The sequence below is a fragment of the Phragmites australis genome, chromosome 5, assembly GCF_958298935.1.
Source record: "Phragmites australis chromosome 5, lpPhrAust1.1, whole genome shotgun sequence".
NCBI lineage: Eukaryota > Viridiplantae > Streptophyta > Magnoliopsida > Poales > Poaceae > Phragmites > Phragmites australis.
The window spans coordinates 33,561,718-33,589,696 of record NC_084925.1 but is presented as its reverse complement, the minus strand read 5'-3'; the positions used below and the strand labels follow the sequence as shown (position 1 = coordinate 33,589,696).

Genomic DNA, 27,979 nt, shown 5'->3' with positions numbered 1-27,979 from the left:
GTCCCCTTCTCCATTTCTTCGCCAATCTACCTTTTCTCCTCTCTTCTTTCCTTCCTCCACGAGATGCGTCTCATTTGAAATTTCGTGCGTGAATTTGCAAAGCAGTCCCTAGTGGGTCCCACGCACCACGCCTCCCCCACTCTCTCCAACTCAACCGTTTCCCTCTTTTTCTTCCCCGGGCCCCGCCTGTCGCCATCGGACGATTCCGGCTCGCGTGCCCGGTGGCGCATCGCGGCCGTCGAGCTGTCGATCCGTGCGGCGATGCAGGCGCCGCGTGGCGGAGCCTTCCTCGGGAAGCGGAAGGAGCGGGAGTACTACTACCCCTCCTCGTCCTACTCGTCGGAGCAGGCGGTGCCGCTCGCGCGGCCGCCGCCGTTCGCTAAGCCCGACCCGCGCGGCAAGCCGGATCGCCCTGCGGCTCGGCTTAGCGCCAAGCCGCTGCTTGCCCCGCCGCCGGGGGCGGCTGGCCTGGGCGGAGGCGGCGGCAACAAGCTGCTGGCCGGGTACCTGGCGCACGAGTTCCTGAGGTGCGGCACGCTCCTCGGCGAGCGGCGGCTCGTGCCGCCGCAGCCGATCCGGAAGGAGAAGGAGCCCGCTGCCGTCGCCGCGCTCGAGGCGCGCAGGCGGTACACGGAGGTGTCGCGACTGCTCGTTGCGGGCGGGGCCCGCATCCCCGGCGTCGTCAACCCGGCGCAGCTAGGCCGCTGGCTCCGGATCAAGGAGTAGTGTCCGACCGCGTCTGCGCTCCGGAGGCTGGAGGGGTGTTGGGGGGGGGGGCACGCGGCGGGGCGGCATTTGCTGCGCTCTCCTCGCCGGCCTTGCGCGCGCACGAGGCGGCGACCGATCGACCCCGAAGAACAGCCGATGCTCTGGACATAGCAAGCAGGTTTGTCGTGTCTTCTCCTTCTAATTTTCCGTGTAGTAAATCAATTTCTGTTGTGAAGAAAGGTTAATGTAGTTTTGGATGAGATACTGGAGGCACTAGCTAGCCTTTGCCGCGTCTGTTAACATGTTTCCCTCAATGAATTCTCTGTATCGGTAAATCTGGGACGCATGCATGCGTGGATGAATCAATCATCGATCCTTTAGTAGTAGTAGCTTATGAACTTGGCATGCAACCATTAGTAATCCATTAACTTATGAATTTGGATGAAGGGACCCTGGCAATTCCCACAGGTCCCGCGAATGGGCCTTTGCTTGCATATGTCTCTCATCTCGGTGTTCCTCCGTGTTTCGTTGAGCAAATTAAAGACGGTAGGTTTGTTCTTTGTTGGCATCTTGTGTTCTCGCAACTTTGCAGACGTTATCGAATCCAACAGGTTATCGAATCGACGGGACGCCTTCCTCATTCTGCTTTGTCCCCAGTCTCTGCAAATGAGGAGACTCTTGTCCCCCTAAGAAACGTCGAGTAATTCATGGTTCTGGTCTCTGTTCTCATTCTTCTTCTTCGTTTCCAGAAGAGAAGTCTATGTTCTCGTTTAATAAGCTGTGAACAGTTGTGTTCAATTGTCTGCGCTGCGCGTTGAAAATGCCGCAGCAGCCAGGAGATTGAAGTTGCATGGTCAGCCGAAGGAACTTCAGAGAACAAACCTACCTTCTTTAACACGAATCTGAACGTAAATACTAGCTCAAGTCATGCATCACTATGCCTTAGTGAAATTTTTGCGTCCGGACTTTGGTGGTTTGATTTATATTAGCGCGGTACTAAAAAGTGTACTCGTTTTCAAGCTTCGGCCTGCAAATTACGATACTCCTCTGTCAGTTCTAATTTGATGTGCCTCAGCATTTCAGAACAGATGGCCTTCAAGCATCGCTCAAGTATCTCTTTCTGACTTTCTCGTTAATAAAAGTTTTTCAATTCGGATGCAAGCTATGATCTACGCAACTTTCGATCGGCGTCATTTTCATCTGAGCAAAGTTTTTCTTTTGCCGGGACGATTTGATTTGACCAGGCGTTGTCTCTAGAGCCTGTTTGCATCCACCCAACTTACGCAGCAGGGTCACCGGACCGCATTAGTGAGTAGTGATGGCCGTTGCACAGGAGTGGGTGGCTTTGCTGTTCTTCTCCGACAGCGACACGAGGGATCGAAAGAGCAAGAGGACGCTTCGGTACAGTAGACCGGCCGGGTGACCGACAGCTGCTGGCAACAAGAAAAGAAAACCGATGAATGAGTGGACAAAGCAGGGCAAAGGTGATGTGAAAGAAACATGCCTGTTATTCTCTGCTTATCGGGAAGCAAAACGATGTACGCAAACAATGGTTTGTAGGATCTTGCAAGATGTGCGCGCAACAATGGTTTGTGCAGACACGCCCCTGGTATGTTGAGTGGGGAGAAGATGTGCACAAGCAGATGAACTTCACAATGGGCTCACGTTCGTCTCCTATGGAAGGCCTTGGCAACGTAGTAATTCGTGGGTTCGGGTTGTTGGGCGATTGTTGGATAGGATGCAGTCATGAAGCACTCGCCTGTCACATATTAGAAATTTCAGAAATTTTAACGTGAGAATTTTTTTTGGACCGAATCCTAAGTAGTCTGGTTGGATCGGCCTTGTGTCTTTTGCTTGGCCCAGGCTTATGGTTGTTCAACTAAAATCGGCGACCGAATGCTAGGGTTGGGTAGGGGTATGACACCGGTTATGGATGAGGATGGGATCGCCTGGGGAAGCTCTAGGGTGACGGTGGCAAAAGGGTCGAGCTCGGGTCCCTCGCGCATGCGGTTTGGAGGCGGATTCGTTCGCCTTGATGTGCGGGGTGAGCCTCCTCTTTATCTGTTGCCTCTTCTCCTCTCAGTAGACACTGATTTTGGAATCAAATTTCTCACTTTCCCCTTTGTTCCCTTTTCGGTTCGCAACGACGAGATTGGGCTTGAGATTCTCTTGAGCTTGATCTGTTCGCTTGGTGTCGTGAAGGAGAACTTGTTGGTGACCGGAGTTGCGTAGCTGAGGCTCGTCCACACGTGTGGTGGCAGTTTGGAGAGGCTCTATATCTCGGTGAACCACGCCACCAGCAATGACGGCGCATAGGGTTTCTGAGTCAGCGGCTGACTTGCCGTGCATTGCCTCGATTATCAGTGTGTTCCCATGGGTTACTTTGTGAGTATTCTCCTCCCTCTCGGTTCTGAGCAGTCAGGCCATATGTGCAGTGATACTCAATGAGGAATAATCGATATGAGATTGGGTATGTTTTTCTAAGTACAATAGAGTTTAGACCTGTTTGTTCTCTTTAGCTTTTCGATCATTCTTGCTAGCCCTGTAAATCAACCGGTGTTATACTTGTTCTATGTCTATATACCAGGGCTTCTAGTTCTTTGATCCATGGTCTGTAGCTGCTGCTAGCTCTGAGTGTGATTGCTAATTTTAGTTATAGATAGTGCAGCTGCTATAGCTTCTCAGTTACTGTCAATACTTATTGCTATCTGCTGGTCGGTTTGTCTCTATCATTGCAATATCTTTTGACTTCTTAATTCAGATTTGTGTACTCTCTGTTGAGGTAGCAACACCTTTCATGATGATTTATTTCTAGAGAGCTATGTTCAGGTTCTAAACACCAAATAAGAACTTTGATACATGCCCAGTCGATGATATGTTCATTGAACAACTAGGGAGCAGGATCTTAGTGTCTTGGGGCTAGCTGTAGTAAAGTATCTGAGAGCAATTCTTTTGTAATAGCAATCTGTTGCTCAATTATTTGTTTTAGACATGATGTTTGATATTTCTGCTTATCTGATGTTGTTATCTTCAAATCAGATCATGTTTAATCTTTTTATGGTGTCATGCTACTTTATCTTTATATGTGGAATTGCGTCCATGCTCTTATATTCACTATCTATACAACAATTCAAAAACCCTATTGCTTCTAAGATGGCTAATTTTAGCTCCTCTGGCCTACCACCATCATCCTCAAACGCGATTAAGCTTGAAAGTTTTGATGGGACTGGCTTTAACCACTGGCAGGCCCGGACGAGGCTATGTTTGATGGACCTCGGATATTTCCAGGTCCTCACTGAAGAGTCGCCCACCCCTACGGGGGAAGCCGTACAAGACGATATCGAAAGAATACATCTCAATGCGTTAGTGACCCATTGGGAGAAGGCTAATGCCTCAGCCTTAGCACGTCTCTTGGCCGTCCCATCGAACAGGCTCTTCGACATCTACATGGGGTTCGGGGAAGCACAGAAGGTGTGGACAGAGCTGAATGACAAGTATGCTGACAACAAGTCCTTTATGGTGTTAAGCTACCTGAACTTCCGTATGAGAGATGATAGATTAGTCACGGAATAAATCCATGAGTTCCAGCTGATTGTGCAAGACTTAGGCCAATATGGTTGTGTTCTCCTTGAGAACTTTTAGGTTAATGTCATTCTGGCCAAGCTGCCTCTTTCTTGGCGTGACTTTGTCACTGCACGTCGCCACTTAAAGTAGCGATTGACTGTTAATGAGCTCATTGCCGCTATAAATGTCGAGGAGAAGTCTAAGCGAAGGCACCTGCTCAACCTAACCTTGCCATGCTTGGTTTTTCTACAGCGAAGGCTAATGCTATGAAGAAGAAGTTCGAGGTTGTCTGCTACATGTGCGGCGGGTTGGATCACAAGGCCAACACATGCCGCAATCGTAAGGGCAAGGGGTCGACACCTGAGCAGCAGGAGGCAACCAAAGCACAAGTGCATGTAGTGGTTGCAACAACCGATGATACCAGCAAAGGCGACTCCACTAGTGGGTATGTATTTGAGGCTTTTATGACAAATTCACCAGTAAGTTGGTGGATTGATGTAGGTGCTACAAGACATATTTGTGTTGATCAAACATGTTTTACTTCTCTCTAGGCTGCATATGGTGGATCCGTTCTGATAGGGAACAGAGTTTCGGCAGTAGTACGCGAAGTAGTACGCATTGTTACAAAGTTCTAGTATGGCTAGCTCATGGGGGGGTGAGGCTGTTCTCACCGTTAACTATATCCTAAATAGGGTCGCTCCTCGGAATCGTGACACAACCCCTTATGAAGGATGGAAGGGGAGAAAACTGAATTTGTCCTTTCTTCGCACCTAGGGCTGTTTAGCTAAAGTATATGTTCCATTACCGAAGAAAAGGAAATTAGGACTAAAGACTGTCGATTGTGCCTATAGATTTCTAGTGGTCCATTCTGAGGTCTCAGACATTACCGTCGACACGATAATGGAGTCTCGGGATGCGACATTCTTTGAGCACATCTTTTCCTATGTGAGAAAAGGAAGTAGTTACCCATGATTTTTTAGTTGACAACCCTGCTCCTCAGAGTGTTAATGACACGATTCCTGAATTGGAACTTAGGAGGAGCAAAAGATAAAGAACTGAAAAATCACTAGGAGATGACTTTGTTACCTTTATCGTGGATAATGAATCACGAAACCTTTAAGAGGCATACGCTTCTCCAGAAGCGGAGTACTTGAAGGAAGCAGTCCGTAGTGAGATGGATTTGATCATCACTAACGGAATCTAGGAGTTAGCAGATTTCCCAGTTGGCTGCAAGCTGGTCGCCTGCAAATGGATCTTCAAGAGAAAGCGTAGACCTGATGGTACTATAGAAAAGTACAAGGCCCTGTTGGTGGCAAAGGGTTTTACGCAAAAGGAAGGAGAAGACTACTTCGATACGTATTCTCCTGTTGCTAGGCTGCCCACTATCCGTGTGCTCTTAGCATTGGTAGCTTGTCATAATCTCCTTGTGCATCAAATGGATGTCAAGACCGCTTTCCTCAACGAAGAGTTGGACGATGAGATTTATTTACAGCAGCCAGATGGATTCATGGTAACAATACAGGAGAATAAAATATGTAGGTTAATCAAATCCCTGTATGGTCTCAAATAGGCTCCTAAGCGGTGGCATGAAAAGTTTGATACTACACTTACTTTGATCTCTTCTGTGTTAATGAAGTCGATAAGTGCATGTACTATCCTTATGGTGGGGGACAAGGTGTCGTTCTATGTTTATACGTGGATGACATATTCCTGTTTGGGATAGATGTGGAAATGATTAACCAGATCAAATCTTTCCTATCTCAGAACTTCGATACGAAAGACCTGGGAGAAGCTGATGTAATTCTAAACATCAAGCTGCTAAAGGGCGAGTACCAGATAACTCTAAGTCAATCCCATTGTGTGTATAAGGTGCTTACACGTTTTGGTATGATAGAATGTAAACCTGTAGCCACGCCCTATGATCTAAATGCTAAGCTAAAGAAAAATATAGGCCATGAGAAAGACCAGTTAAAATATTCACAGGTGATAGGTTCCCTCATGTATTTGGCCAGCACAGCTAGGCCTGACATCTCGTATGCAGTTTGAGTCGTTATACGTCTAACCTAGGAGATGATCATTATATAGTACTGGAGAGGATACTTAAGTATTTGAAGGGGACAAAGAACCTAGGGATTTATTTTTCTGGCCATCTTATAGTCATAGAGGGATTTAGTGATTTCAACTGGATCAGTGACTCGGATGATATGAAGGCTACGAGTGGATATGTTTTCACTCTGCCAGGCGGAGCTGTGTCTTGGAGATCATCTAAACAGACTATCCTTACTCGCTCCACAATGGAGGCTGAGCTAGTGGTGCTAGACTCAGCAGCCGTAGAGGTAGAATGGATTAGAGAACTTATTTCTGACCTACCAATATTGGATAAGGCAATTTCGATTGTTCTCATCTACTGTGATAACCATTCTAGTTAAGGTGAAGAGTAGGAAGGACAATAAGAAGACTTCAAAGTATATAAAATGACGTCTCAAGTTGCTCAGCCATGCATTAGAGACGGGTATATCGTTGTTGATTATATTCAGTCTGAAAGGAATCTTGTATTTCCTTTCACAAAAGGAATGGCTAGAAAAGTCATTCAGTCAGCATCAAAGGTTCATACCGACGGTAACATATCCTAAGAGACCAGAGATCCCACGAATTAGGCTCTAGGACAATAAGCTGGGTGAGCATAAGAGCAACTAAATCCCATTTGGCTACGTTGCTCTTCTGTAGGAAAGGATGAGCTAACAGCTCTTAATGAATTTAGTGCTGAATGACAATAGAGGTCATCCTACATGACTTCTAGGAGAATTCACCTATATGAGTATGATCGTGTGGTCGCAATCATGGAGAAGATGAGTACTTCTCTACATAATACTCATGAATAAAGATACTCGAACATGGCCATAACGTCCAACCTGAGGGATAAAAGCTTGGCAGCCTAGTACATAGTGTTATATGGATGAAATCTCTTACACCAAGATAGAAGATCAAGGTGTAATTCTCCTCTGTCTGTTCGAGCCGAAGTTTATATGACTAGGTATTGTGTTCAAACCCGAAAGGTACACTTTACTCAAATCCTCTATATAAAACTGGATACGTCCAACATTAAAATTTGGTGGGGATTGTTGTAAAATTTTAGAAATTTTAATGTGAGAATTTCTTTTATGGGCCGAATCCTAGTAGTTTGGCTGGGTCGGCCTTGTGTCTTTTGCTTGGCCCAGGCCTGTGTTTGTCCAGCTGAAATCGGCGACCAGATGCTAGGGTTGGGCAGGGGCGTGACACCAGTTGTGGATGAGGATGGGAGCGCCTGGGGAAGCTCTGGGGCGGCGGCGGCGGATGAGGATGGGAGCACCAGGGTCCCTCGTGCATGCGGTTCGGAGGCAGATTCGTCGGCCTTGACGTGCGAGGTGAGCCTCCCCTTTATCTGTTGCTTCCTCTCCTCTCGGTAGACACATATTTTGGAATTGGATTTCTCACTTTCCCCTTTGTTCCCTTTTCGGTTCGCAACGATGAGATTAGGTTTGAGATTCTCTTAAGCTCGATTTGTTCGCTTGGTGCCATGAAGGAGAACTTGTTGGTGACCGGAGTTGCATAGCTGAGGCTCGCCCACACGTGTCGTGGTAGTGTGGAGAGGCTCTGTATCTCAGTGACCCACGCCACCGGCAACGACGATGCATAGGGTTTCTGAGTCAGCGGCTGACTTGTTGTGCCTTGCCTTGATTATCAGTGTGTTCCAGCGGGTTACTTTGTGAGTATTCTCCTCCCTCTCGGTTCTGAGTAGTCAGGCTATATGTGCAGCGATACTCGATGAGGAATAATCGATATGAGATTAGGCATGTTTTTCTAAGTACAATAGAGTTTAGACCTGTTTGTTCTCTCTAGTTTTTCGATTGTTCTTGCTAGCCTGGAAATCAATTGGTGTTATACTTATTCTGTGTCTATATACTAGGGAATTCCTGTTGAGTTGATTGTCCCATGAGCCTCTAGTCCTTTGATCCATGGTTTGTAGCTGTTGCTAGCTCTGAGGTGATTGCTAATTTTGGTTATAGACACTGCAGTTGCTATAGCTTCTCAGTTGCTGTCAATACACTTTGCTATCTGCTGGTCAGTTTGTCTCTGTCACTATAGTATCTTTTGACTTCTTAGTTTAGAATTTTTGTACTCTATGTTGTGGTAGCAACACCTTTCATGATGATTTATTTTTAGAGAGCTATGTTCAGGTTCTAAACACTAGATGAGAACTTAGATACGTGCCAGTCGATGATATGTTCATTGAAAAGCTAGGGGGCAGGATCTCAGTATCCTGGGACTAGATGTAGTAAAGTATCTGAGAGCAATTCTTTTGCAATAGCAATCTGTTGCTCAATTATTGTTTTAGATATAATATTTGATATTTTTGCTTATCTAATGCTGTTATCTTCAAAGTAGATCATGTTTAATTTTTATATGATGGTATGCTACTTTATCTTTATATGTGAAATTATGTCCATACTTTTATATTCGCTATCTGTACAATAGTAGGGCAATTGTTGGATAGGATGCAGTCATGTAGTACTCGCCTTCGCCTGTCACCGATGAGCTAGATGGAATGCTGGCCAATTATAATTTAAATGTGGTCAGAAAGCCTTTTTGTTTGAAGCTAGCTTGGATGCGTATGTCAATTGAACAGCAGGGTCTACCAGCTACCATAACTCTCTTTCCGGGGAACATCTTACTAATTCTTAACCAACCACACAAATAGTGTACTACCGCTCCAGCTCACGTCTCGTACTCACCTGCTCCTCCTGATCTACCGTTCCGTTCGCCAGCAGCTCGTGTCACCGGAGGGAAATTCTTGCGTACGGCTCTATACGTACTTCTACAAATCGACATTTTTTTAAACGAATAAAGCGACATAATACCTCCGTTTTAAAGTATATGTTCTTTTAGCCTTGTGCACAGTATCAAGGAAATCTATCGTATGTTCCTATACTTTAATAAATGGATACATCTAAAAATTGTATGTTCATGCTTTAGATTCATGACACGTACATATATTTTTAATAACAAAAATTTGAACACGTGCATTTTATTCTATTTTGGAACTTTTTTACATTTAGATTTACAACACTGTTTTGTGACCCACTTCAATGTGTGGCAAAAACAGATGAGCACTTGATAAAAAATTCATCTATTTGTCTGCTCTTAAATGCATTTATGTAAGTAACTATGTGAAAATTTGTAAGCAAATTAGAATGGATTCGTAAGCGATTTAAGAAACAAGTGAAGATAATTCAAATCGGATGTTTAATAAATTTTAGAAAAAGTTAGAGCAATTCAAAGACAATATCTAGTTACTACATATTTTCAATAAAAAATAAGAACAATTTTATTGCAAGCAAATTTGAAAAATACAAATTGATTCAAATTCGTAAGTAATTTTGTATATTTTATGAGCAAAATAGATATGCCTGATATAATACTAAAATATGTACGTGTAATTTTTAGATTTTATCTTAATAAATATGAGTTCATTTAACTTCGTTTGTCTCCCCAGTGCAGCCAATGAACAGTAGAGTTAAGTATTAAAAAATATAGCAAACACTAAACGAGGCAGGAGGTTATTACTATGTCTATTCATGGGATCTTATAAGGACAAATAAAAAACAGCACTTTTCAACTCTTAAAAGTATTACACTATTACTCGATGCTTTGGCCAGGCCATCCTGATGGCCGGCTGACCCCATCGGCTGGTCACTTTCCGATCCTCTCATGATGATTCTGGATGGTATGATACTGGTAGTATGATTTTGGATGAAATGGTAAATGTTGGGTGTTTGGTTGTTTGTACATGATGATATATGTTTTTGTTTGGTTACTTGTATGAGATAATACGTGCTCATATAAAATTTTGTTTGGTTGTATGAATATGTCTAGGTATGGTAATCTCCTCTCTAGAGATGGTAATTTTACCTTCATATGTTGTTGCAATGGAACTTTTGTGTTTTTAATTCTTTTCTTACATAGTTCTCAATTAATATTTCTATTATATTTAATTGTCAATTTTTTTGATGGTATTGCCATCGCCAATTTCTCAAACATGTATCAATTTTGGGACAGCATAGTGCATTTGCATGTTCAAATCCTAAAAATTGAGCAAGATAGAGAACAAACAAGTACAGCTCGGTATAGTGGATGTATCTGACAAAGAGAAAAACCAATAAAGTAAGATAGAGGTCCATAATGCACTAGATTAAACACAACCAGATTGTCACAATAACAATTTTGGTTGATACAAAAGCAAAGACAAGTCTTGGTTGGTACAACTAATCTTAAACCACCATAGCTTCATTTTTAGTAGTTAGCAAATGACCTAAAGGAGTTCATCTACAAGACCCAAGGGAGTTCATACAGGTATCAGAAAAATAAAAACAGTAATATAGAGGTCCATAATGCACTACATAACCATTAGTACATGTCCATAACACAATCAGATTGTCACAACCAGATTACACACCATAGACCACAATTGCTTAAGTTTTGGTAGTTAGCAAAAGAGACAACACAAGGTACCAAGCATTCATTAACCACCATAGCTAGTTGGTAATTAGCAAAAGAGAGACCACAAGGTACTGGTCATCCATAAACTACCTGAAAGGTACTTATTGATGTACTAGCAACTTGTGGAATGCCCTTGCTTGTGTAGGATTCTCACATAGATGAGCATAATAGTGGTCAAGATGTGCCTCTTCGAAGCTAGATATACTCATCAAGTCTTCATAAAGTCCATTAAGGATGTCATTGTCTGAAGAAGCAGCCTTATTGAAAGCAGCGGCCATTTGTGCCAGGCTATTGCTCATCATAACCACCAAGTCCTCATCATCTACTAGCCTAGGCTTCTTTGCAGGAGGTGGTTTAGTACCATAGGAGTCTCTAACATAGCTACCTGAATGCGTTCTACCTCACCACCCAAATGCTCATTTGTGGGGGATCTAATTTCAGCATATATGACTTTTAGTGCACCCTCAGTTTCAGTCACCTCTGGAGCAAGAGAGTCACTTGTTCTCTTAGCATAAGCACCTGTTGCTAAACTATTGCCAAATATGGTGGTCATCTCATGATAGTACTCAATTGGAGTGTTTAAGTAATTAGTATCATCACGGTGGTTTTGCATGTCAAAATGTAATGAATTCAGCAAAGAAATATGCAACAAATTTACAAGTTCAGAAAATAATGCTTTTATTCATATGCAGTAAATTAACATTGATACAACTACTGTAATGCTCTGCCCCAAGACTTATCATGCAAGTATCTTCATCCAAAGAGTTCCACTCAACTTCTTTAGCTTTTCAATCTTCCCATATATCCTTTTCCACTTTCTAAAGTGGTTACTAATTTGTCCACCGCTGACTTGAACATTCAAAGCCTTTGCGTAACTATTGAGATGAACTTTATTGAAGCATGTAGAGGTTTTAGTGCCACTAGCCACAAGTTGAGTTAAGTAGGTTAGTACAAAACTTGACATTGCATTTGTCCATACAATACCACCAGTAGCTCCATTGCCTACCAGGTTCTACCTTTGTTGTTCCATGGCCATCTCCTACCAAATTGTACAAGGATTCACAAAACACCATCAAAAGGATGCATATAAGCCTAGAAAAACAGCACCGGATTTCACCAATAAATAGCAAAGGATTCCTTAAATAAATAAATAAAATGTTTCATAAATAAATAGCAAAATGTTCCATACGTCTATTACATAAATTTGATAACACAAACAACCATGCGCTAGTACATAAAATTGAGAAAACAAACAGCATGATCTAGTACATAAAACTAGAAACACTATGCGGCATTGCCGCGCTTCATTTGTGTTTGCTACCTATTGTGTGACCCCTGTTTAATTAATCTATAATTCATATAGTATCGAACGATGTAGGAATACAATAAGCATATATTACAAATAAAAGGTTCCATACAATTAAATGTTCCATATACTTAAAGAGATGTGAGATATTATATATATTTTAGTTTTTTATTTGAGGTGAAGCAGTCCATGATAGAGAAAACTCTGATTAAGATGGGTTTCATTTCCAATCTGTATTAGAAAGAGAAGGAGATATATCTCATGCCTAAGCAGGAAAATACTTATAATGCACACTATTGAGCCCATTAAAATGACAAAATGTATCTAAGACCCTGGCCCATGTTTAAATTGTTTATATCTGTGATACTCATGTCGTACTCATGTTTTATGTACTCAATGCAAGATCGAAAGGAGAAGGATATTGATGGAACTTGACTCTCGTTCGCGAAATGAAAGAAATCACCGTGCTCTTTTTTCTTTTCTCCCCTCTTCTTCATTTCTATTATCTTTTTATGAGCTGCTTTATGGTCTCTAAATTTTTCTCCACCATTCGTGTCGTTTGGTTGTTGATAGCGAACTCACCCGAAGAGCTCTATTGTATGACGCTAGCTTTTGAAGAATTAGACGGCCCTATGTCATCACTGAGTCCCATCAGATGATGATGACTAACCAAATGATGATGTATACCGCTATTTGATTCTCAAAGAGATAACCTAGATCAAATTACAATTAGGTAAATTCTTCTATTTATCTTATTACATGGTGGCTTCTAAGGTTATTATTGGCAAGTCTTGGAGTGCATGTGTGTTAATCTACTCTGTTCAATTATTAATAAGGCAACTTTAGTTATTCTAAAACATTTTTAAATTAACTAAAGGATAATCTTATACTTAAGCTAGGTTATTAAATGGGCTAAACTATGATTATAGCTTAGAACACGGTCACTAATTTAATCTACACTTACATCCATTTAACGGCTAGCTAAAAAGCTAAATCCAATCTCAAGGTTAAAGTACTACACCACAAACAAAGCCGAATGTGTAATTAAAAGAGCTCATAAAATTACATGATTGGATGGAATATAGATCATGATTTTAAAGGAATATCAGCGGAAGAACCACCAAAAACGGAGTTAGGATGGAAAAGATATGACTCTCGGAAGTTTTGTCAGTACGGATAATCCTGAAAAAGAAAATGTATATTGTTTTATGGAATTGGTAATAGCGCTGTGAACCCAAAAGAAATACGTGTGTGGTGTACGCTGGTCTGCAGCTGTGGACCAGTGAGAACACTGTACTATAGGCATGGTCTACAGATTGTAGGCCGAGGGGAAAGGCTCGAGAGTGGTTCACCGTGAACCAAGGCTGGTGGGCCGATTTACTAGTGGGGTCCGTGCGTCGGTTAGACGTGGACGAAGAGATAAGGCCGGTGGCCTAGGGCCAGATCTAAGTGGCCAGATCCGACAGCCAGTTCCCTCGGTGGCGGGGCTCGCCAGTGTTGGCCTGAGGTAGAGCCGAGTTCGTTTTGGTAGGTCACCGCCGGTTGGTGCATGACTGCTGGATCTAGGCTGAAGGGGCACCGCTAACACCAGGCGGAGGAGCAGGCGCCGCCATAACGGGGCTGAGTTGCCATCTCCGCCAACCAAAGTTTGCTACGCCATCGGAAGGCCGCTGCGGCGTCGGATTGGGCCGGCAAGCAGCTAGAGGGGGTGTGGTTGTCGACCGAGGGTTGACCGGGCAGATCGGGCCGGCCATCTTCGGGTCAGGCCTTCGTGTAAGTACGAGCGTGCCCGTGTTGGCAGACTTAGGGCCAACACTTGGAGTGGCCCGATCGCCTTGGAGGGCAGGCCGAAGGCCACCACTGTTGGTGTTGGTCGGAGGCAGTTGTGCTGCCGAGCTCAGGAGCAGCGCAGACGGGGGGACATGGAGATCTCAAAGAGTGTCGACAGGTGGGGGGGGGGGAGTGTCGTTGGGCAGCCTTGGGGGCAGCCGTCGCCTATCACCGGATGATGGCTAGGCGCCCCGAAGGAGCCTCGTTGGGTGGCTCGAGGTGGACGACATCTACGAACGACGATGACCTCGGAACGACGACTTCGACATTAGCCTCTGTGGCACCAGTCTTCGTGCCGTGCGCGCGTGTGGAGGCCTGGGAGCTGGTGGGTTGCTGCCAATGGCTAGGGTTTTGCACGCCGTCAATGAGCACCAATGGGTGGGCTCATTGTTTTCCCCCTTTTTCCCTTGGTGGATCGAACGATCGAGACTTGGTGGATTCTCGATGTGAGGAGCTCTGAATACTGTAGCTTACGGGGCCCAATCAGGTGTGAGAGATTTGGACACGGTTTCGATATATAGAAATTGTGAAAACAAACCGCCATGATCTAGTACATTAATGGCCATAGTAGTTTTGAAAATTTGCACACATTCTATCAGCAATCAACTACATCTTATCTACCATAGCCCTATGATCATGTGCTTGTTGCCTTGTTGATCTTTGAGGGTTAGGTGTCCAATGGTCTCAGGCCAAATGAATCAGTCAATCCCTTGAGAAAGAACCCAATTGTGAAGGATGCAACTAGCTATGACCACATCAACTTGTGTAGGGAAGGGGAAGAATGGGGTAGCATCATCAAGAATTTTGAATCTCCCCATTAGTGATCCAAATGCACACTCTATCGTCACACATAGAGAAGAGTGTCTGAGATTGAACAACTCCTTCTCATTTTACACATGATTGCTCCCCCACTCATTCAAGTAGTACCTTACCCCACCGAAAGGTGGCAGAAATCCAGGTTTGGCTCCATATCCGACATCAACTAAGTAGAATTTTCGTAAGATATTTTACAAACATGGTGATTACATTGGTCTTAATAAATGGGCAAAGGCATAAACATCTAGTAAAACAATTCTATTACCTTCAGGAACTCGTAGGCCATTCTGACGCTCTAGTGCATCAGCTAAAACTACAACATCATGTATTGTTCCCTTCCAACTAGCCAAAACATATGTGAATCTCAAATCAAAATCTACAGCCACCATCACATTTTGAGTAGGAAATAACTTCCTACCACAAAAAGTTGGTTCCATGGACTTATTAACATATGCTCTTATATGTGTTCCATCAATATCTCCAATACAAATCTATTTGGTCAACACATTAAAAAAAATCAGCAACCACAAAATTTTCATCTCACTTTTCTAATTATCAATTGCCAAGTTTCATACCTTAAAATATGGATCCCACCTTTGGTTCCCTACAATTTTAGTTGGGTTCTCCAAAGAAGATGGCCGATTAAGCTTATTTCTCAACTCACCTCTGGCATGGAGGACTAGTCTAAAATACTAATAATTTCACTGGATCTACTAAAATTACTACCAATTATCCTATTCTATACGTTGTGTTTGCTTGTATTAAAAACATGGTAACTTGTTCCTCAATGCATATATGGATGGTTTCATGGAGAAAAGCACGCTCTCTCAAAACTTGACACAAATGAAAGAAAGAAGCTCTCTTCAGCCTTATTGTTTTTGTGCAGGTTATATCATTCTTATAAATTATATTATTAAGGTAGTCAATCCTAACCTTATTCCTCTCCTCCATTGGATCATAGGTAATTGGTTGTCTCCTATTTCTTAGTCTAGATCGGACAAACAAAATCACCATGCAAGAAGCCACATATGCAACAACACCCGTGAGCATCAACATTCTTTTCCTTTTTAGCTTCCTATTGTCCATCTACAATACTCAATGGACTGCAAACATGTGTCAAAAAATGTGGTTACATAACAGGAAAATTATGCGGCGTAACAACAGCACTAATAACCATCAAAGTACGATTCAACAAATCTATATGCATGTTCATTACAGGAATTTTTTTTGGCATAATGTCTTACACAGAAGAACCTCATGTAACCATCAAAGTACGATTCAGTCAAGCAGTTGCTAATATGGAAAACTTTTTGCAATCCAATTCATATTTCAGTCTGCGTCACAGCTCACATGCAAAAAAAATGCATTGACACGATGAAGTCTGAAAAAATGGTCTCACATCATGCTACCAATTTGATATGGCATTAGAAAATTGAAGAAAATAATAATGTACAGTGTGGCACATATGTTTATGTTCATGTCATAATAGGGGAAAAATTGCTGAACTGAAAAAAAATCATGCAAATTTGCTACACTGAAACATAGAGCATTGTACATGTTCAGATGTACTCATTTTTTTTTAATGAATCAACACACAAAGTGCTAGATATACCAAGATAGTACATAAATCCACCTCCACAACCAAGCCATTTGATGGGACAAAGAGCACTTTAGAACATACCTTCATCAGGAGATCAAATCCAAAGACTTAAACAGGAATTAATAATCCTTTTGCTACCGCAAAAACAAAAATCAACAATAGCTGGGTGTGCTCAGTCTGCACAACAGGAAGGAGAGGGAGAGGGGGAGGGGAGGGGTGGGGGCTGTCAGACCTGATCAAATTACATCCGGCTTAATCGATAATTAATCGATAATTAAGTCGATTAAAATGAGAGTAATTCTGACCGTCCTGATATATGCTCAACAACACCCAAGATCACAACATACATCATTTACAACATAGTTTCATCACAAGATATGAATAGAGTGCAAATTTTTTGACTTTTATTACATAACTTGATCACAAGTTCAGTTTCTACTTACTAACAGAGTTTTGATATGCAGCGGAAAGATATTAGTAAATCAAAAGGCCAATGGTGCCCTTGCCCATAAGGAACCACCGGGACTAACTCGTACATTCGATCTCTACTCCTGACCATCTCTAGCATCAATAGGATAAAAGTATTCATAAACCATTTCATCGTTATCTGCATCAATTTAAGGGTAGTATCCTGAGTATGAAGTTACTCGCAAGATTTACACAATATGGATATATACTATCCCGACTCAAAAGATAATGCATTGAGTTTATTAGCAAGGAATTAGCCACAAGTTGACTTAGCATAAAGGCAATTTGACCAATGTAATGACATGAACAACTAGCATCGACTGACAATAAACATAATCCTCAATAAAGTAAACTTTCTCAACTTAAGTAAGTACCAGCACCTACTTCTCCCAGAAGCCCACATACTTTCCATTTTTCAAACTGAACGGTAACTCTATGATGTTGCCCGATGAAACTAAAGCATGCTCATGACCGGGAGCGCGATAATTCGAATTGTTCTTACACCCTGCAGGAGGCACATCTTTACCCACATGACTCGGGTCCATACTCTTGGCCCCCGAGATAACCTTTCTCATACTCGGAATTACCCACTTGCACTTGCCCCTATGGCACTAGGGTTACCGCGAGCAAGTCCCGGTCATGCTCCGGCACCCGTCACCTTGCTTCTCCTCATACTTTTTCTCTTATGTGTCATAGGGATGCAAGGCAAGTGTTAGCATGGCATACGATAATCGACTTATCTTATAATTAGAACGACATGTTGTAAGTACAGAGAAGTGCTAAAGCTAACAGACACCACAGACGGTGCTTAAATGATGCAAACGGTCTATGACACTTGGGGTCTCCTGTGCCGAACTGCCCCTAGCACCCGCTCACATCTCGTCTCACTTTTTCTAACTCATCACCCCAGCTTATCATTCCTTTGAAACAATAATTGAAAAGTCCTGTAGCTCGCGAACGACGGTGAGCAATGGCTAAGCAATTCTCATATCACCTTTAAATTGGATCATGATACAATTATTCCCAAGCTACAAGGATTAGGATTAACAACTTCATCAAGGTAGGTACTATGCATCAATTAGGATCTACTCGATTCCTGACATCGATTCGCAAAACATGCAGATATGACATATAGCAAGACCTCGTAAATTAACCAAAAATTCACAAAAGTATAGAAGAAATATGATAGATGCTTACCTGGTGCCTACAAATGCTTCCTACACAACACTCACAAAAATCAGTGGGTTCGTTCTCAGGTTCTATCATGTGACAATCCGTAGCGTCGGCTTCTAAACAAAAGAAACGATGCATCGCAATGAGTATGATCACATATAATGAAAGATTCTCCACAGTGCATGATCACAGTGGATATGCAATGCATCATGCCATGAGTTTAAATCATTGAGGATTTCCCTAATTTAATTTATTGGTAAACACTTAATAATTTATGGATTTAACTTAGCTTAAACCAAGCTTAAATCAAAATAGAAGATAACTATGCTTAAAATGAGTGTGAGTATTTTTAATGAACAGGTAATAACATACAAAGATTTACAAAATTGATTTGATCAATTTTAGACTTACCAGTAATTAACTATGATTTAATGAAGCTTAAACCTATTTTATTAACCCATGAAATTTAAATACATATTTCATAGCTCCTAGTATTTTTAACATGTATAGTATGATAATACAAGGCTAACAAAAATTCTTTCACAATTTTTGGAGCTATATTTAATTTTCTATGCATTTTATAATTTGCAGATGATTTAATAGTTGAACAAATATTCAATTTCATGATTTCTGAATTTACCGAATATTTAAATGCTGAATCCCTTTTTACACCCCGGCGCTAGCTAGCTACAGCCATGGACTGGGGGGAGTGGGCTGGCTTGACTTTGGTCAAAATCGACCGAGGCCACGACACGCACAGCGCAGAGCTGGCCGGCGGCTTTGGCTGGCCTCGTTGGGAGCGACAGGCGCGACGGCATGGCCAGTGGAAGGCAGCAGGGGCACTAGCGCACACACGTGGATCTGGTGGATGCACAGGTGGTCGACGGCGATGGCCAGAGAGCAGCTAGCGGCAGCGCACGATGGAACTTTACGGTGGTAGTTCAGTTTAGGCACGCCGGTGGAGAATGGCGAGCCATTCGGCCCGGTCGAGGGCACCAACGTATTCTACGTGGGCATGCGAACACAACGGCTTGGCTACTGGCCAACAAGCTCCGTTGTGGCTCGGCTGGCAGAGCACGCGGGGAGGCGACGGCGGCTCGACCATCGCGGACTACCCCGCCGACGATGGGCTAAAGCAAAAAGAACATGCACAATAGGTAAAGGACAGCACGGAGAAGCTCACCACGGGTTTGGTTGGACCAGAGAGGCAGTGGTTTGGCGGCTTGATGGTGAGCGGCGGAAGGGAAACACCGGAGCCGAGGAAGACGACACGGGAAGCTCCAATCCGGCGGGGAAGTGCGGCAATTCGGTTGGGGAGGCGCAGCTAGACCCTCCACGGTGCTCCACAAGGCTCAGGGCTCACGTTTTGTGGCTCATGCAAGGCAAATTTTGGCCAACAGAGGTGTTGCTTTGTGCTCTGTCGCGTGAGAGAGAGAGAGAGAGAGAGAGAGAGAGAGAGAGAGAGAGAGAGAGAGAGCAACGAGAGGGAGAGAGGGCAAGGGGAGGGATAATGGTGCCGACCGAACCCTCGTGAAGTTAGAGGCGTGTCCTAATGGCCGGTGACATGGCCTGGCCATGGAAATCAGCGAAAACAACGGTCGCCTCTCTCGAAGCTGCCCGACAGAGCAAGAGGAGGGAGGGGATGACATGTGGGGCTCGATGAACAGTGCATAGCCGAGCAAAAATATCCACACCACTTCTTTCATCCAAAAGAAAGCCTTCCTGAGCTCAAAAATTTGGGGCACAAATTTTGTGTGTAACTATAATTCATGTGCAACCCATTTGAAGTGGTTTGGCCTAAAAATCCTGAGCTTTTGAATTAAAATTCTCCAAAGTTGCAACATTTTCTAACTTTTGTAATTTTCATGTCTTCAAAATAATTCTCAAAAATTTGGGAACAATCAGTAATATTCTTTATATGGCATGGACTAATTTCTAAAATTATTTCCAACACTATGTTTCTTAGCAATTTCGTGAGTTCCTTCACAAAGCACCATTTAATATTAGTTTTAACCATTTATGTTTAATTGAAATTGTATGTCAAAAATTTATTAAAATAAAGAAACATGATGCTAATAATGCTTAATGACATGCTTAAGCAATCTGGGTTGTCACAGGGGCATACCTGGTTGTGGCGTGGCAAAGGACGGCATAGTCGCCCAGTCGTCACCACTAAGAGAGAGAGTGCACGAGAGGTGAAGGGAAGGTGGTGAACTGAAGAAAGAAAAAAAAGGAAAGAAGGGGTATGTGAGGTACGCGGTTGTCCCATCACTACTATAGAAATTGTCATCAGTGCCGGCTTAAAAATGCAATCAGTGGTAGTTTTTAAACCGGCACTGATTACTCGGCACTGATAGTCACAGACTATCAGTGACGGTTTTTGAACCGATACTAATAATAAGTATCAAGGCTGGCTCAAAAATAAAACTAGCACTGATATTGAGACTATCAGTGCAAGCCCATAACAAAGAACTGGCACTGATACTCAACTATCAGTGCCGGTTTTTGGTAATGAGCCGGCACTGATGGTTGAGTATCAGTGTCAGCTCATAAAAAATTGGCATTGATAGATGGCCCCTCCCCCTGTATAGAATCTAGTCATTGCCAATAATAGCACAAATAATGTCACATATAGCACATACAACAAGATAAACATGCATTCAAGTTTCACATGCACATATAATTATCTCAGCACATATAATATCACACACATACACAATTCATTCAAATCTCATCTTATTCATGCATACGTAACCAAGTTATTTCACATGTCATTGACCAGAGAACATAACTAATACATGTTTACAACAAAAGTTCATAATTAACATAAGTATGCAACAAAAGGGTAAGAAGAGATGTCATTCAATTGTTCTTATTGACCAAAGACTCTGAACTACGCCTTTTGCCTTTTGAAGAATCATGTAACAAACTCCATAGGCTAGGTGAAGGGACGGCGTCCGAATATCACCATTTGAAAATATGGTACCACCTGAACTCTAGAATGACTTGGTCATTAATGAACCTGCGGAGTTGTTCCTGAATTGTGTTGATTCTCTGTGGCATGAGGATACCTGTTTCTAACTCAAGGTCCTGTAATTACCAGAATTGAAGAAATCAATCTATTTGAACATGATTATGAAGTTAAAATTAATCATCAATATGTATACCACTTACCTAAGTTTTGGTAATGGTACTATAATTATTTTTGCTTCATCCATGCATGAAGTCACATACATAGTAGCCACATAAATTGTTGCTCTAGGTCTGAAGACTACAAGGAAAGTCTGTTATGATTTTTCATTCATTTCGGAATAGAAAGTGACATCATTTCCTCTTGACATAGCGCACGTACACCCTGTACGTGTGAGATTATTGACCGTAACTAGACTTAGATTCAATCAATTCGAAGTTTACTAAAGTGTTAATGAAATAATTAGTTTATCTTTGTAGCAAGTCTATGATGGGTTGGTATTCAACTACTGGATCTTTTTCTCATCGAGGACAACAATACTGCTATAGTCAATCTAGATGACAAAGAGTGTCCAGTGAAATCTACACATGTGTCACCATAGGTAATTAGTCCTAAGTTCTAATATCATTATGCTAAAAAAGAGTAGTACAAACATAAAGAGAAACACATACCCAAAGTTGTAAGGTAAAAGTATGTATCTCTTTAATTGGTACGTTTGAATAAATTTAAGTGCATAATCCTCGGTTGCCTGTGGCTAGGTGACGACCATCGTTTGGTTTATTTTCATTGGGTTGAGGAATCCTACTTCAGTGATGCCCTTTTGACCACATGTATATATCTCCATTTTACATACACAAGTTAAACATCTAGTCTAATGGTATAAGAATCTATCCTATGAATTATACATGTAAGACACTTACATAGTCCACAACTTAAGAGTTGAACATCGAGGGCGTCTTGGTGGTACAATTGATACATTTCATCGAAATGAATACAGACTTCGTCGTCTGCGTGGAGGAAATCATAATGCATGTATTGGAACGTGAATATTTCTCTACCGGCCTTTGATTGTTCCAAGTACCACGAATGAAATATCCACATTTGGGTTGTTAGCTCTAGCAGGGACTCAACCAGTGGTTCACCAAGCTTAAATTGTCATTTAGATTTTGCCTTTTCGACCTTGGACTCATCATAAAGTGTTTCATTTGTCATTCCATTCACAATTAGAAAGTTTCTTTCTAATTCTTTCTGTTGTTCTAACACTCTTTATTTTTTTACCTTCTCGATCGACGCCTTCTTTAACTATTTTTTACCCATAATGCGCGCGTAGTTATATTTTGGCGATGGGTCCACAGGTCTTGCCAAAGTCTGAAGAAACTTGGCACCGTTGCTAGATCGATAGCATTCTTCTCTGGCTCAGTACGTTTGAAGTGTGTAGTGATATTGGTGTTCACTTTCCTTTTGATTTCCTCATCAGTTTGATCAAAAGGCAGAGGAGATGCCAACTTCTTAGATGCTGACTATCACTTCTTAGCTGCTACTCGCTGCTGTAATGAAGTCAATTTCTAAGATGACATCGACTTCTGAGCTTGTGCAGATGCTACCGACTTCTAAAGCGGGATAGACAATAGCAACGAAGGGGTTGAAGATCTTCTTGGTGGCTGTGGAGGCAACGACGGAGGTGGAGATCTTTTGGGTGATTGTGGAGGCGACGACGGAGGAGGTGGAGAGCTTCTGGGTGGCTATGGAGGTAACGACGGAGGAGGTAGAGATCCTCTGGGTGCATCCGATGACTCCGAACTAGACCCAGACTCATTTGTGTCTTCACCAAATAATACGTCGCACTTGCGCCATAGGATGTAATGGCCTATGTTTTTTGAGAGCCTCATTTCCCCCACCTCTCTAGGGTAATCTAGCTTATTTTTATGGTACTTATGTATTCATTGTGCACGTGTATCCTAGCGTATCCCTGTTGTATCGAATGACCATTGAAGAGGGTCCTTTCCACCTATTACTCAACCAGACCCCTAGCCATCATGGTGGGAACACCCAAGACTGACATAACAAGCTTTCATGGTGTGCTTTCTGTGATGTCGTCCATAGTGTGACATATTAAGGCTTCTCCTGAAAGCCTCGTGGATGAGCAACTGCTCCAGGGATCACCAGGGCTTGGCCCCAAAGCATTATCTACAATGACTAACAGCTCCTGCGTTGCTTGCTGCCTAGCTTGCTGCACAACTACTTCTATTTTGGCATCTGTCACCCCTCACCTGTTTCTTCTCTGAAAGTTCTTCTTTTGGAATGACCATCATTTTTGGCATATTTTCTTTTTTTCATTTCTTGCAAGTGTCGACGTTTTGTTCGAATCGGGCCTTCTAAGGCCGCATGTGCGACCAGTGTGTTCCTTGTTAAACATAGAAACGAGTTTTCCCGCTGGAAATTTTGTACTTCTTTCCCATTTCGAAGGACAACTCTAAAATTCTTTACCATCTTATGTACATGTTCCCTAGTTTAAAACTTTAGAGCTTGACGAGTCTCCATCATCCCGTCAAAAGCTTTTTTTTATTCCTACGGTATGAGTGATCCGGGCGTAGAAACCTACGGTGACTCATGTAGACTATTGTCTTACAATTCTTCAGCCACAACCCTATGTTTCATCCAAACACCATACACATTCATTGTAGCCTTTTAAAGTCTTTCCCGATAGGTTAGCAAGAGCAAAACAATCTTGGATCGTTACGAACAACATTAAGTGTTAGGTGAAATGCTCATGTTTGTATTCATCCCACACATGTACGCCATCTTTCCATAGTACAAGGAGATCTTAAAGCAATGGTTAGAGATACACATCGATATCGTTGCTAGGTTGATTTGGCCCACTGATCAGCAAAAGCATCATAAGTAACGTTCGCTTCATACACAACCAAGATGGAAGGCTGTAGATACAGAGAGTCACATGCTAAGTGCTATGACTATTGCTCATGTTGCTGAAAGAATTCATCATATCTGTACTTAACTTGAACCTTATATTCCTCACTTCAGCTTCAAATTCCTTGTATTTTGTATTGAAATTCCTCCATTGCATTCATCAACAGGGTATCTAAGCATTTCTACTTTCTTGCGCCCTTCAACATGCTATCACATCAATTCAGCATTCGCTTTGTTGGCAAACAATCATTCCAGATGGGAGATTATAGTGAAATACCAAACTATCTTAGCATGTGGTCTTTTATCCTTACTCTTCTTCCCTATGTCATCGCTATCGATATCATCAATGTTGCACTTGTACCGTGATACGCTGCAAACGTGACACGCTTCCAAGTCTGTATCCCTATTGTGAAACAACATGCTTCGTTTTGACATGCATGTATTTTCTCTACTTCCAACCTCAATGGGCAAATAATCTATTTGACGTGGTACATGTTTTTTAGGTAACTCGTTTCCCTCTAGAAGCAAGTCCTTCAAGAATCGTAATAACTCGTTCGAGCCCTTATCAGACCAACCATTGCTAGGCTTTATTTGCAGCAATGTCAGCACATCATGCAGCTTGTTGTGCTTTTCTTACAGCCCGGGAACACTGGTGTTTTATAGTCCTCTATCATGCGCTCAAACTTTTTATGTTGCCTATCACTAGTGAAGTCTCTCTCCGCATTGCGTAACATTTCGTCTAGATCGTCATCATCGTTGCCGACAAAAGTATCTTCGAATGTTGACATATCGATATCTTCATCAGTCGTCATATCGTTTCCTCCATCTTCCTCGACTGTGGGCTACTCTTCATGCGCAGCTTCCTCATGTTCACTATGCTTGGTCCAACAGATATAGCTAGGCTTGAAACCCGTGCGAAATAAGTGTGCACGGATCTGCTCTATGCCCTAAGAACTACTTCTCATTTTTGTAATCAACGCACGGACAACATATAGTGATCATCGCGCTTATTTTTTTGCTTTCTGTACGTCACGGCAGCCCTCAAAAAAGCATCCACGCCATGAAGAACTCTGGGCCACGACGGTCAGACTTGTACATCCATATTCGGTCCATCTGTAAATTTATAATTATAATTATATTTTAGAAATCAATAAAAAAACCAATGAAATGATAACCATGTGATATATCAAAATGCACATGTAATTTATTGAATTACCTTGCATCTTGATTGCTCCATGTTAGATGGCCCATCATCTTCCAGCACTTGGTCCGGGTCAGATGACCCACCTTCTAAATACTGTCACGTCCGCTTACGACTAGTGGGTAGATTGACCATCCCTACAACATAATATTCATATTTAATATGTTGATCTATTTAGAAGTGATTTTAATCTTTTTTACTAATTCACTACTAGAAAATTAGAGCTAGGCTTTAATCTATTTAGAGGTGATTTAAACAGTTTTTTTCTTTAAATCGCTACTAGAAAATTGGAGATCTAGGTAACAATGACATAATCACATACTTTCAATGAGAAAAGTAGCCACAAATGAAAAGTAGATAATCTCTATATGCCCTACAATGAGAAAATTATAATTTTTACTTAATTAGAGCTCAACTAGAAAGTAGCACGGCATTGTGGCACGATTTGACCCGTCACGGGTTTTTTTTAGTTATTAATGATTTGCTTACGTGCTGTTTTTAATCAATAATTAAAAAAGAGGACGCAAACTAACTCATATAAAGGAAGGGCTTACATGGCAATATGTATTTTTTTATGTGTAAGATACATCTAGAGAAGTCTTAAAAACAATGTTTATCCATTTTATTTTTATTAAATTCTTTAGAAATTAATCAAATGTAAGGGTTAATTAAAGATTAATCAAGAAATTATGTTAATTAACTGTTTCGTGGCTTGATGGTATTTTCTGTATAGATGACGATAAAAGAAGCTTAACAAATTTGGTGTCATCATATTTGGATTTCTCCTTAATTAGTTATGGAATTAATAATTTACAATACAATTAATAGAATAAAGGAATTTCGGTACACTTTTCAAGAGTGCATGTATTTTTAACATGTATATTAGATCAATGTGAATACAATAAAATTAGTTTCACCTTTTTTCTTAGCTCTAATTATTTTTCTACACTTTTTATAATCTTTTAGTTGATTAAACAGTACAACATATATTCATTTCATCATTTCTCTATTATTTCAAAAATCTAATTAACCTCAATACTTTTCCTACTCAGATCTATCTAGCTTCTCTCTATTTTATAGGTCCTGGGCCCATGATTGCGGTCGACCTACAGTAGAGGGGGGAGGGGATCGGCTTTGACCCAATTTTGATCGGCCGCCAATGATAAACGACGACGATGTCTGGCTGAGGAGTGGTACTAGGAGGACCGGCGTGAAGAGAGGAACATATTTGAAGGGTCAATTGTGACATGCACACCGGTGAATGGCTCGTCGACGGTAATAGCGGTGGCAGCATTCTAAGAGGACGGTCGCGACTTGATCTAGCGAGGAAGAGAGAGAAGGGAGGAGCGCATGAGCTTCCTGGGAAGAAGGGGGATGTCACCTCGGGTTCGGTGTGGTCGGTGAGTGGCCGAAGGTGGCTGTCGGTGTGGAGGCAGAGGAGGAGCTCAAGGTGCCTGGCCAGAGAAGAAGGAGAGGGCGCAAGCGAGCTCCTTGTCAGGCTTCCTCCCGAGGGAGGGGTCGAGGGCGAGGTCTAGGCGCAGCTCATCGTCAGGTTTTCTCCCAAATTTTGAAGTCTCCAAGCGTAAAGTTAGGCTCCTCCTTGTTATGTTCACGTTAGAGGGAGAAGAATGCGTCTTTTATATGTTGTAGACTTATTAGTGCCAGCTCGTAATGCGAACCGATATTGATATTGAGTATCAGTGCTGGCTCATGGTTACCAGTCGGCACTGAAGTATCAGTGCCGTTTTGTTCCAAGAGATAGCACTGATACTGCTAGTTTAACCTGGCTCAATCGTTGATTAAGTACGAAAAATTATGAACTGACACTGATACTTTATCAATGTCGCTTCTATCTTAGTCGGTACTGATGACTTGACTCAGATGACTATTTCTATTGTAGTGCATCCTATATGACATGATACACCTAAATTTCTCACACGGGATGATACAACATCTTTTAAGCATATTCTAGAATCTGTACGAAGTGATCCTAGACGAAGTGGTACTATTTATTCAACCAATTAGAGGGATGACACTGTTTAACTAGATGAGATCCTTCCATCTAACCTCATACAATGAACCAAACGCATCCTTAGTTAGCAGCTACCAGTTGGATCTTTCCTTCGATTCTGTACTGTCTCCGAAAGCTTTATTATTTTCTAGCACAGCACGGTAAGGTATGATTGTATGAACAGCCATGAAAGTAAAGACACGAGCCAGCACATATGTTTCATGTTTAGCAAGCACATGGGAGACACTGCAGTTTCGTAATAACCACCTGCAATTCCAACGGTACCGATGAACGAAGGGTTTTTCCTTTAAATCACATTAACAGATGATAACATGTTTCTTTTAATGTTAGAAAACGATAACATGTTAGCAGCTGTTCCAATGTGTGCAGCGGCATGGTCGTCGAGGTGATTCGCCTGGAGATGCATTCAGCAAGTCTCGTCTCGTGCCTGCTCAGCAGGAAAAGAAGAGAAACTTGCCGCCGGGCGCCAACGTCAAGCAAGGCTTTCGTTAAAGTGCGAGTGTTGATGGTGCTAAACGTGACGTTTGCCTGCATGGGCACTCGATCGGTTCGGCAGGTTGGGTCGCTATCCCCATCCGGCTTTGTTATCCGGAAACTATCCCTATCCGGCTTTGTTAACGGGAAACAAGTACTAGTTGGGATATAATGGGAATTAATCTTCAGCTTATTGGGTACCTAATGAAAAAAATAATGCAAAACTTGCATCCTATCAGCTGGGCTTTGATAGCTGCGGATCTTATTTGCTAGCATGGTGCCAAACGAACTGGAATTTCTAAACTCCCTCTTGCTTTAAAGAAGTATGCAACTAAAATTCTGGATACCTCGAGCTCGGTTGATGCTGGGCC

At 42.1% G+C, this 27,979-nt stretch overlaps 1 protein-coding gene and 1 pseudogene across 3 annotated transcripts; one reads left to right on the top strand and one right to left on the bottom strand.

The window, feature by feature from the left end:
- The first annotated feature begins 1 nt into the window (after position 1).
- Positions 2 to 26,530, top strand: LOC133919338 (uncharacterized). 3 transcript variants are annotated; one of them, XR_009909920.1, is made up of 2 exons: positions 2 to 886; positions 26,183 to 26,530. XR_009909920.1 is itself a non-coding variant. In XM_062363704.1 (1 exon), exon 1 carries the CDS (start codon positions 262 to 264, stop codon positions 724 to 726), a length of 465 nt encoding a protein of 154 aa, XP_062219688.1. In that variant the 5' UTR covers positions 2 to 261; the 3' UTR covers positions 727 to 1,094. The 3 variants fall into 3 exon arrangements, 1 of the variants encoding a protein (XP_062219688.1); XR_009909919.1 differs by lacking the exon at positions 26,183 to 26,530 and adding an exon at positions 2,042 to 2,516; XM_062363704.1 differs by lacking the exon at positions 26,183 to 26,530 and having other exon boundaries at positions 2 to 1,094.
- Positions 14,552 to 15,847, bottom strand: LOC133918003 (uncharacterized; annotated as a pseudogene).
- Positions 26,531 to 27,979: the final 1,449 nt, after the last annotated feature.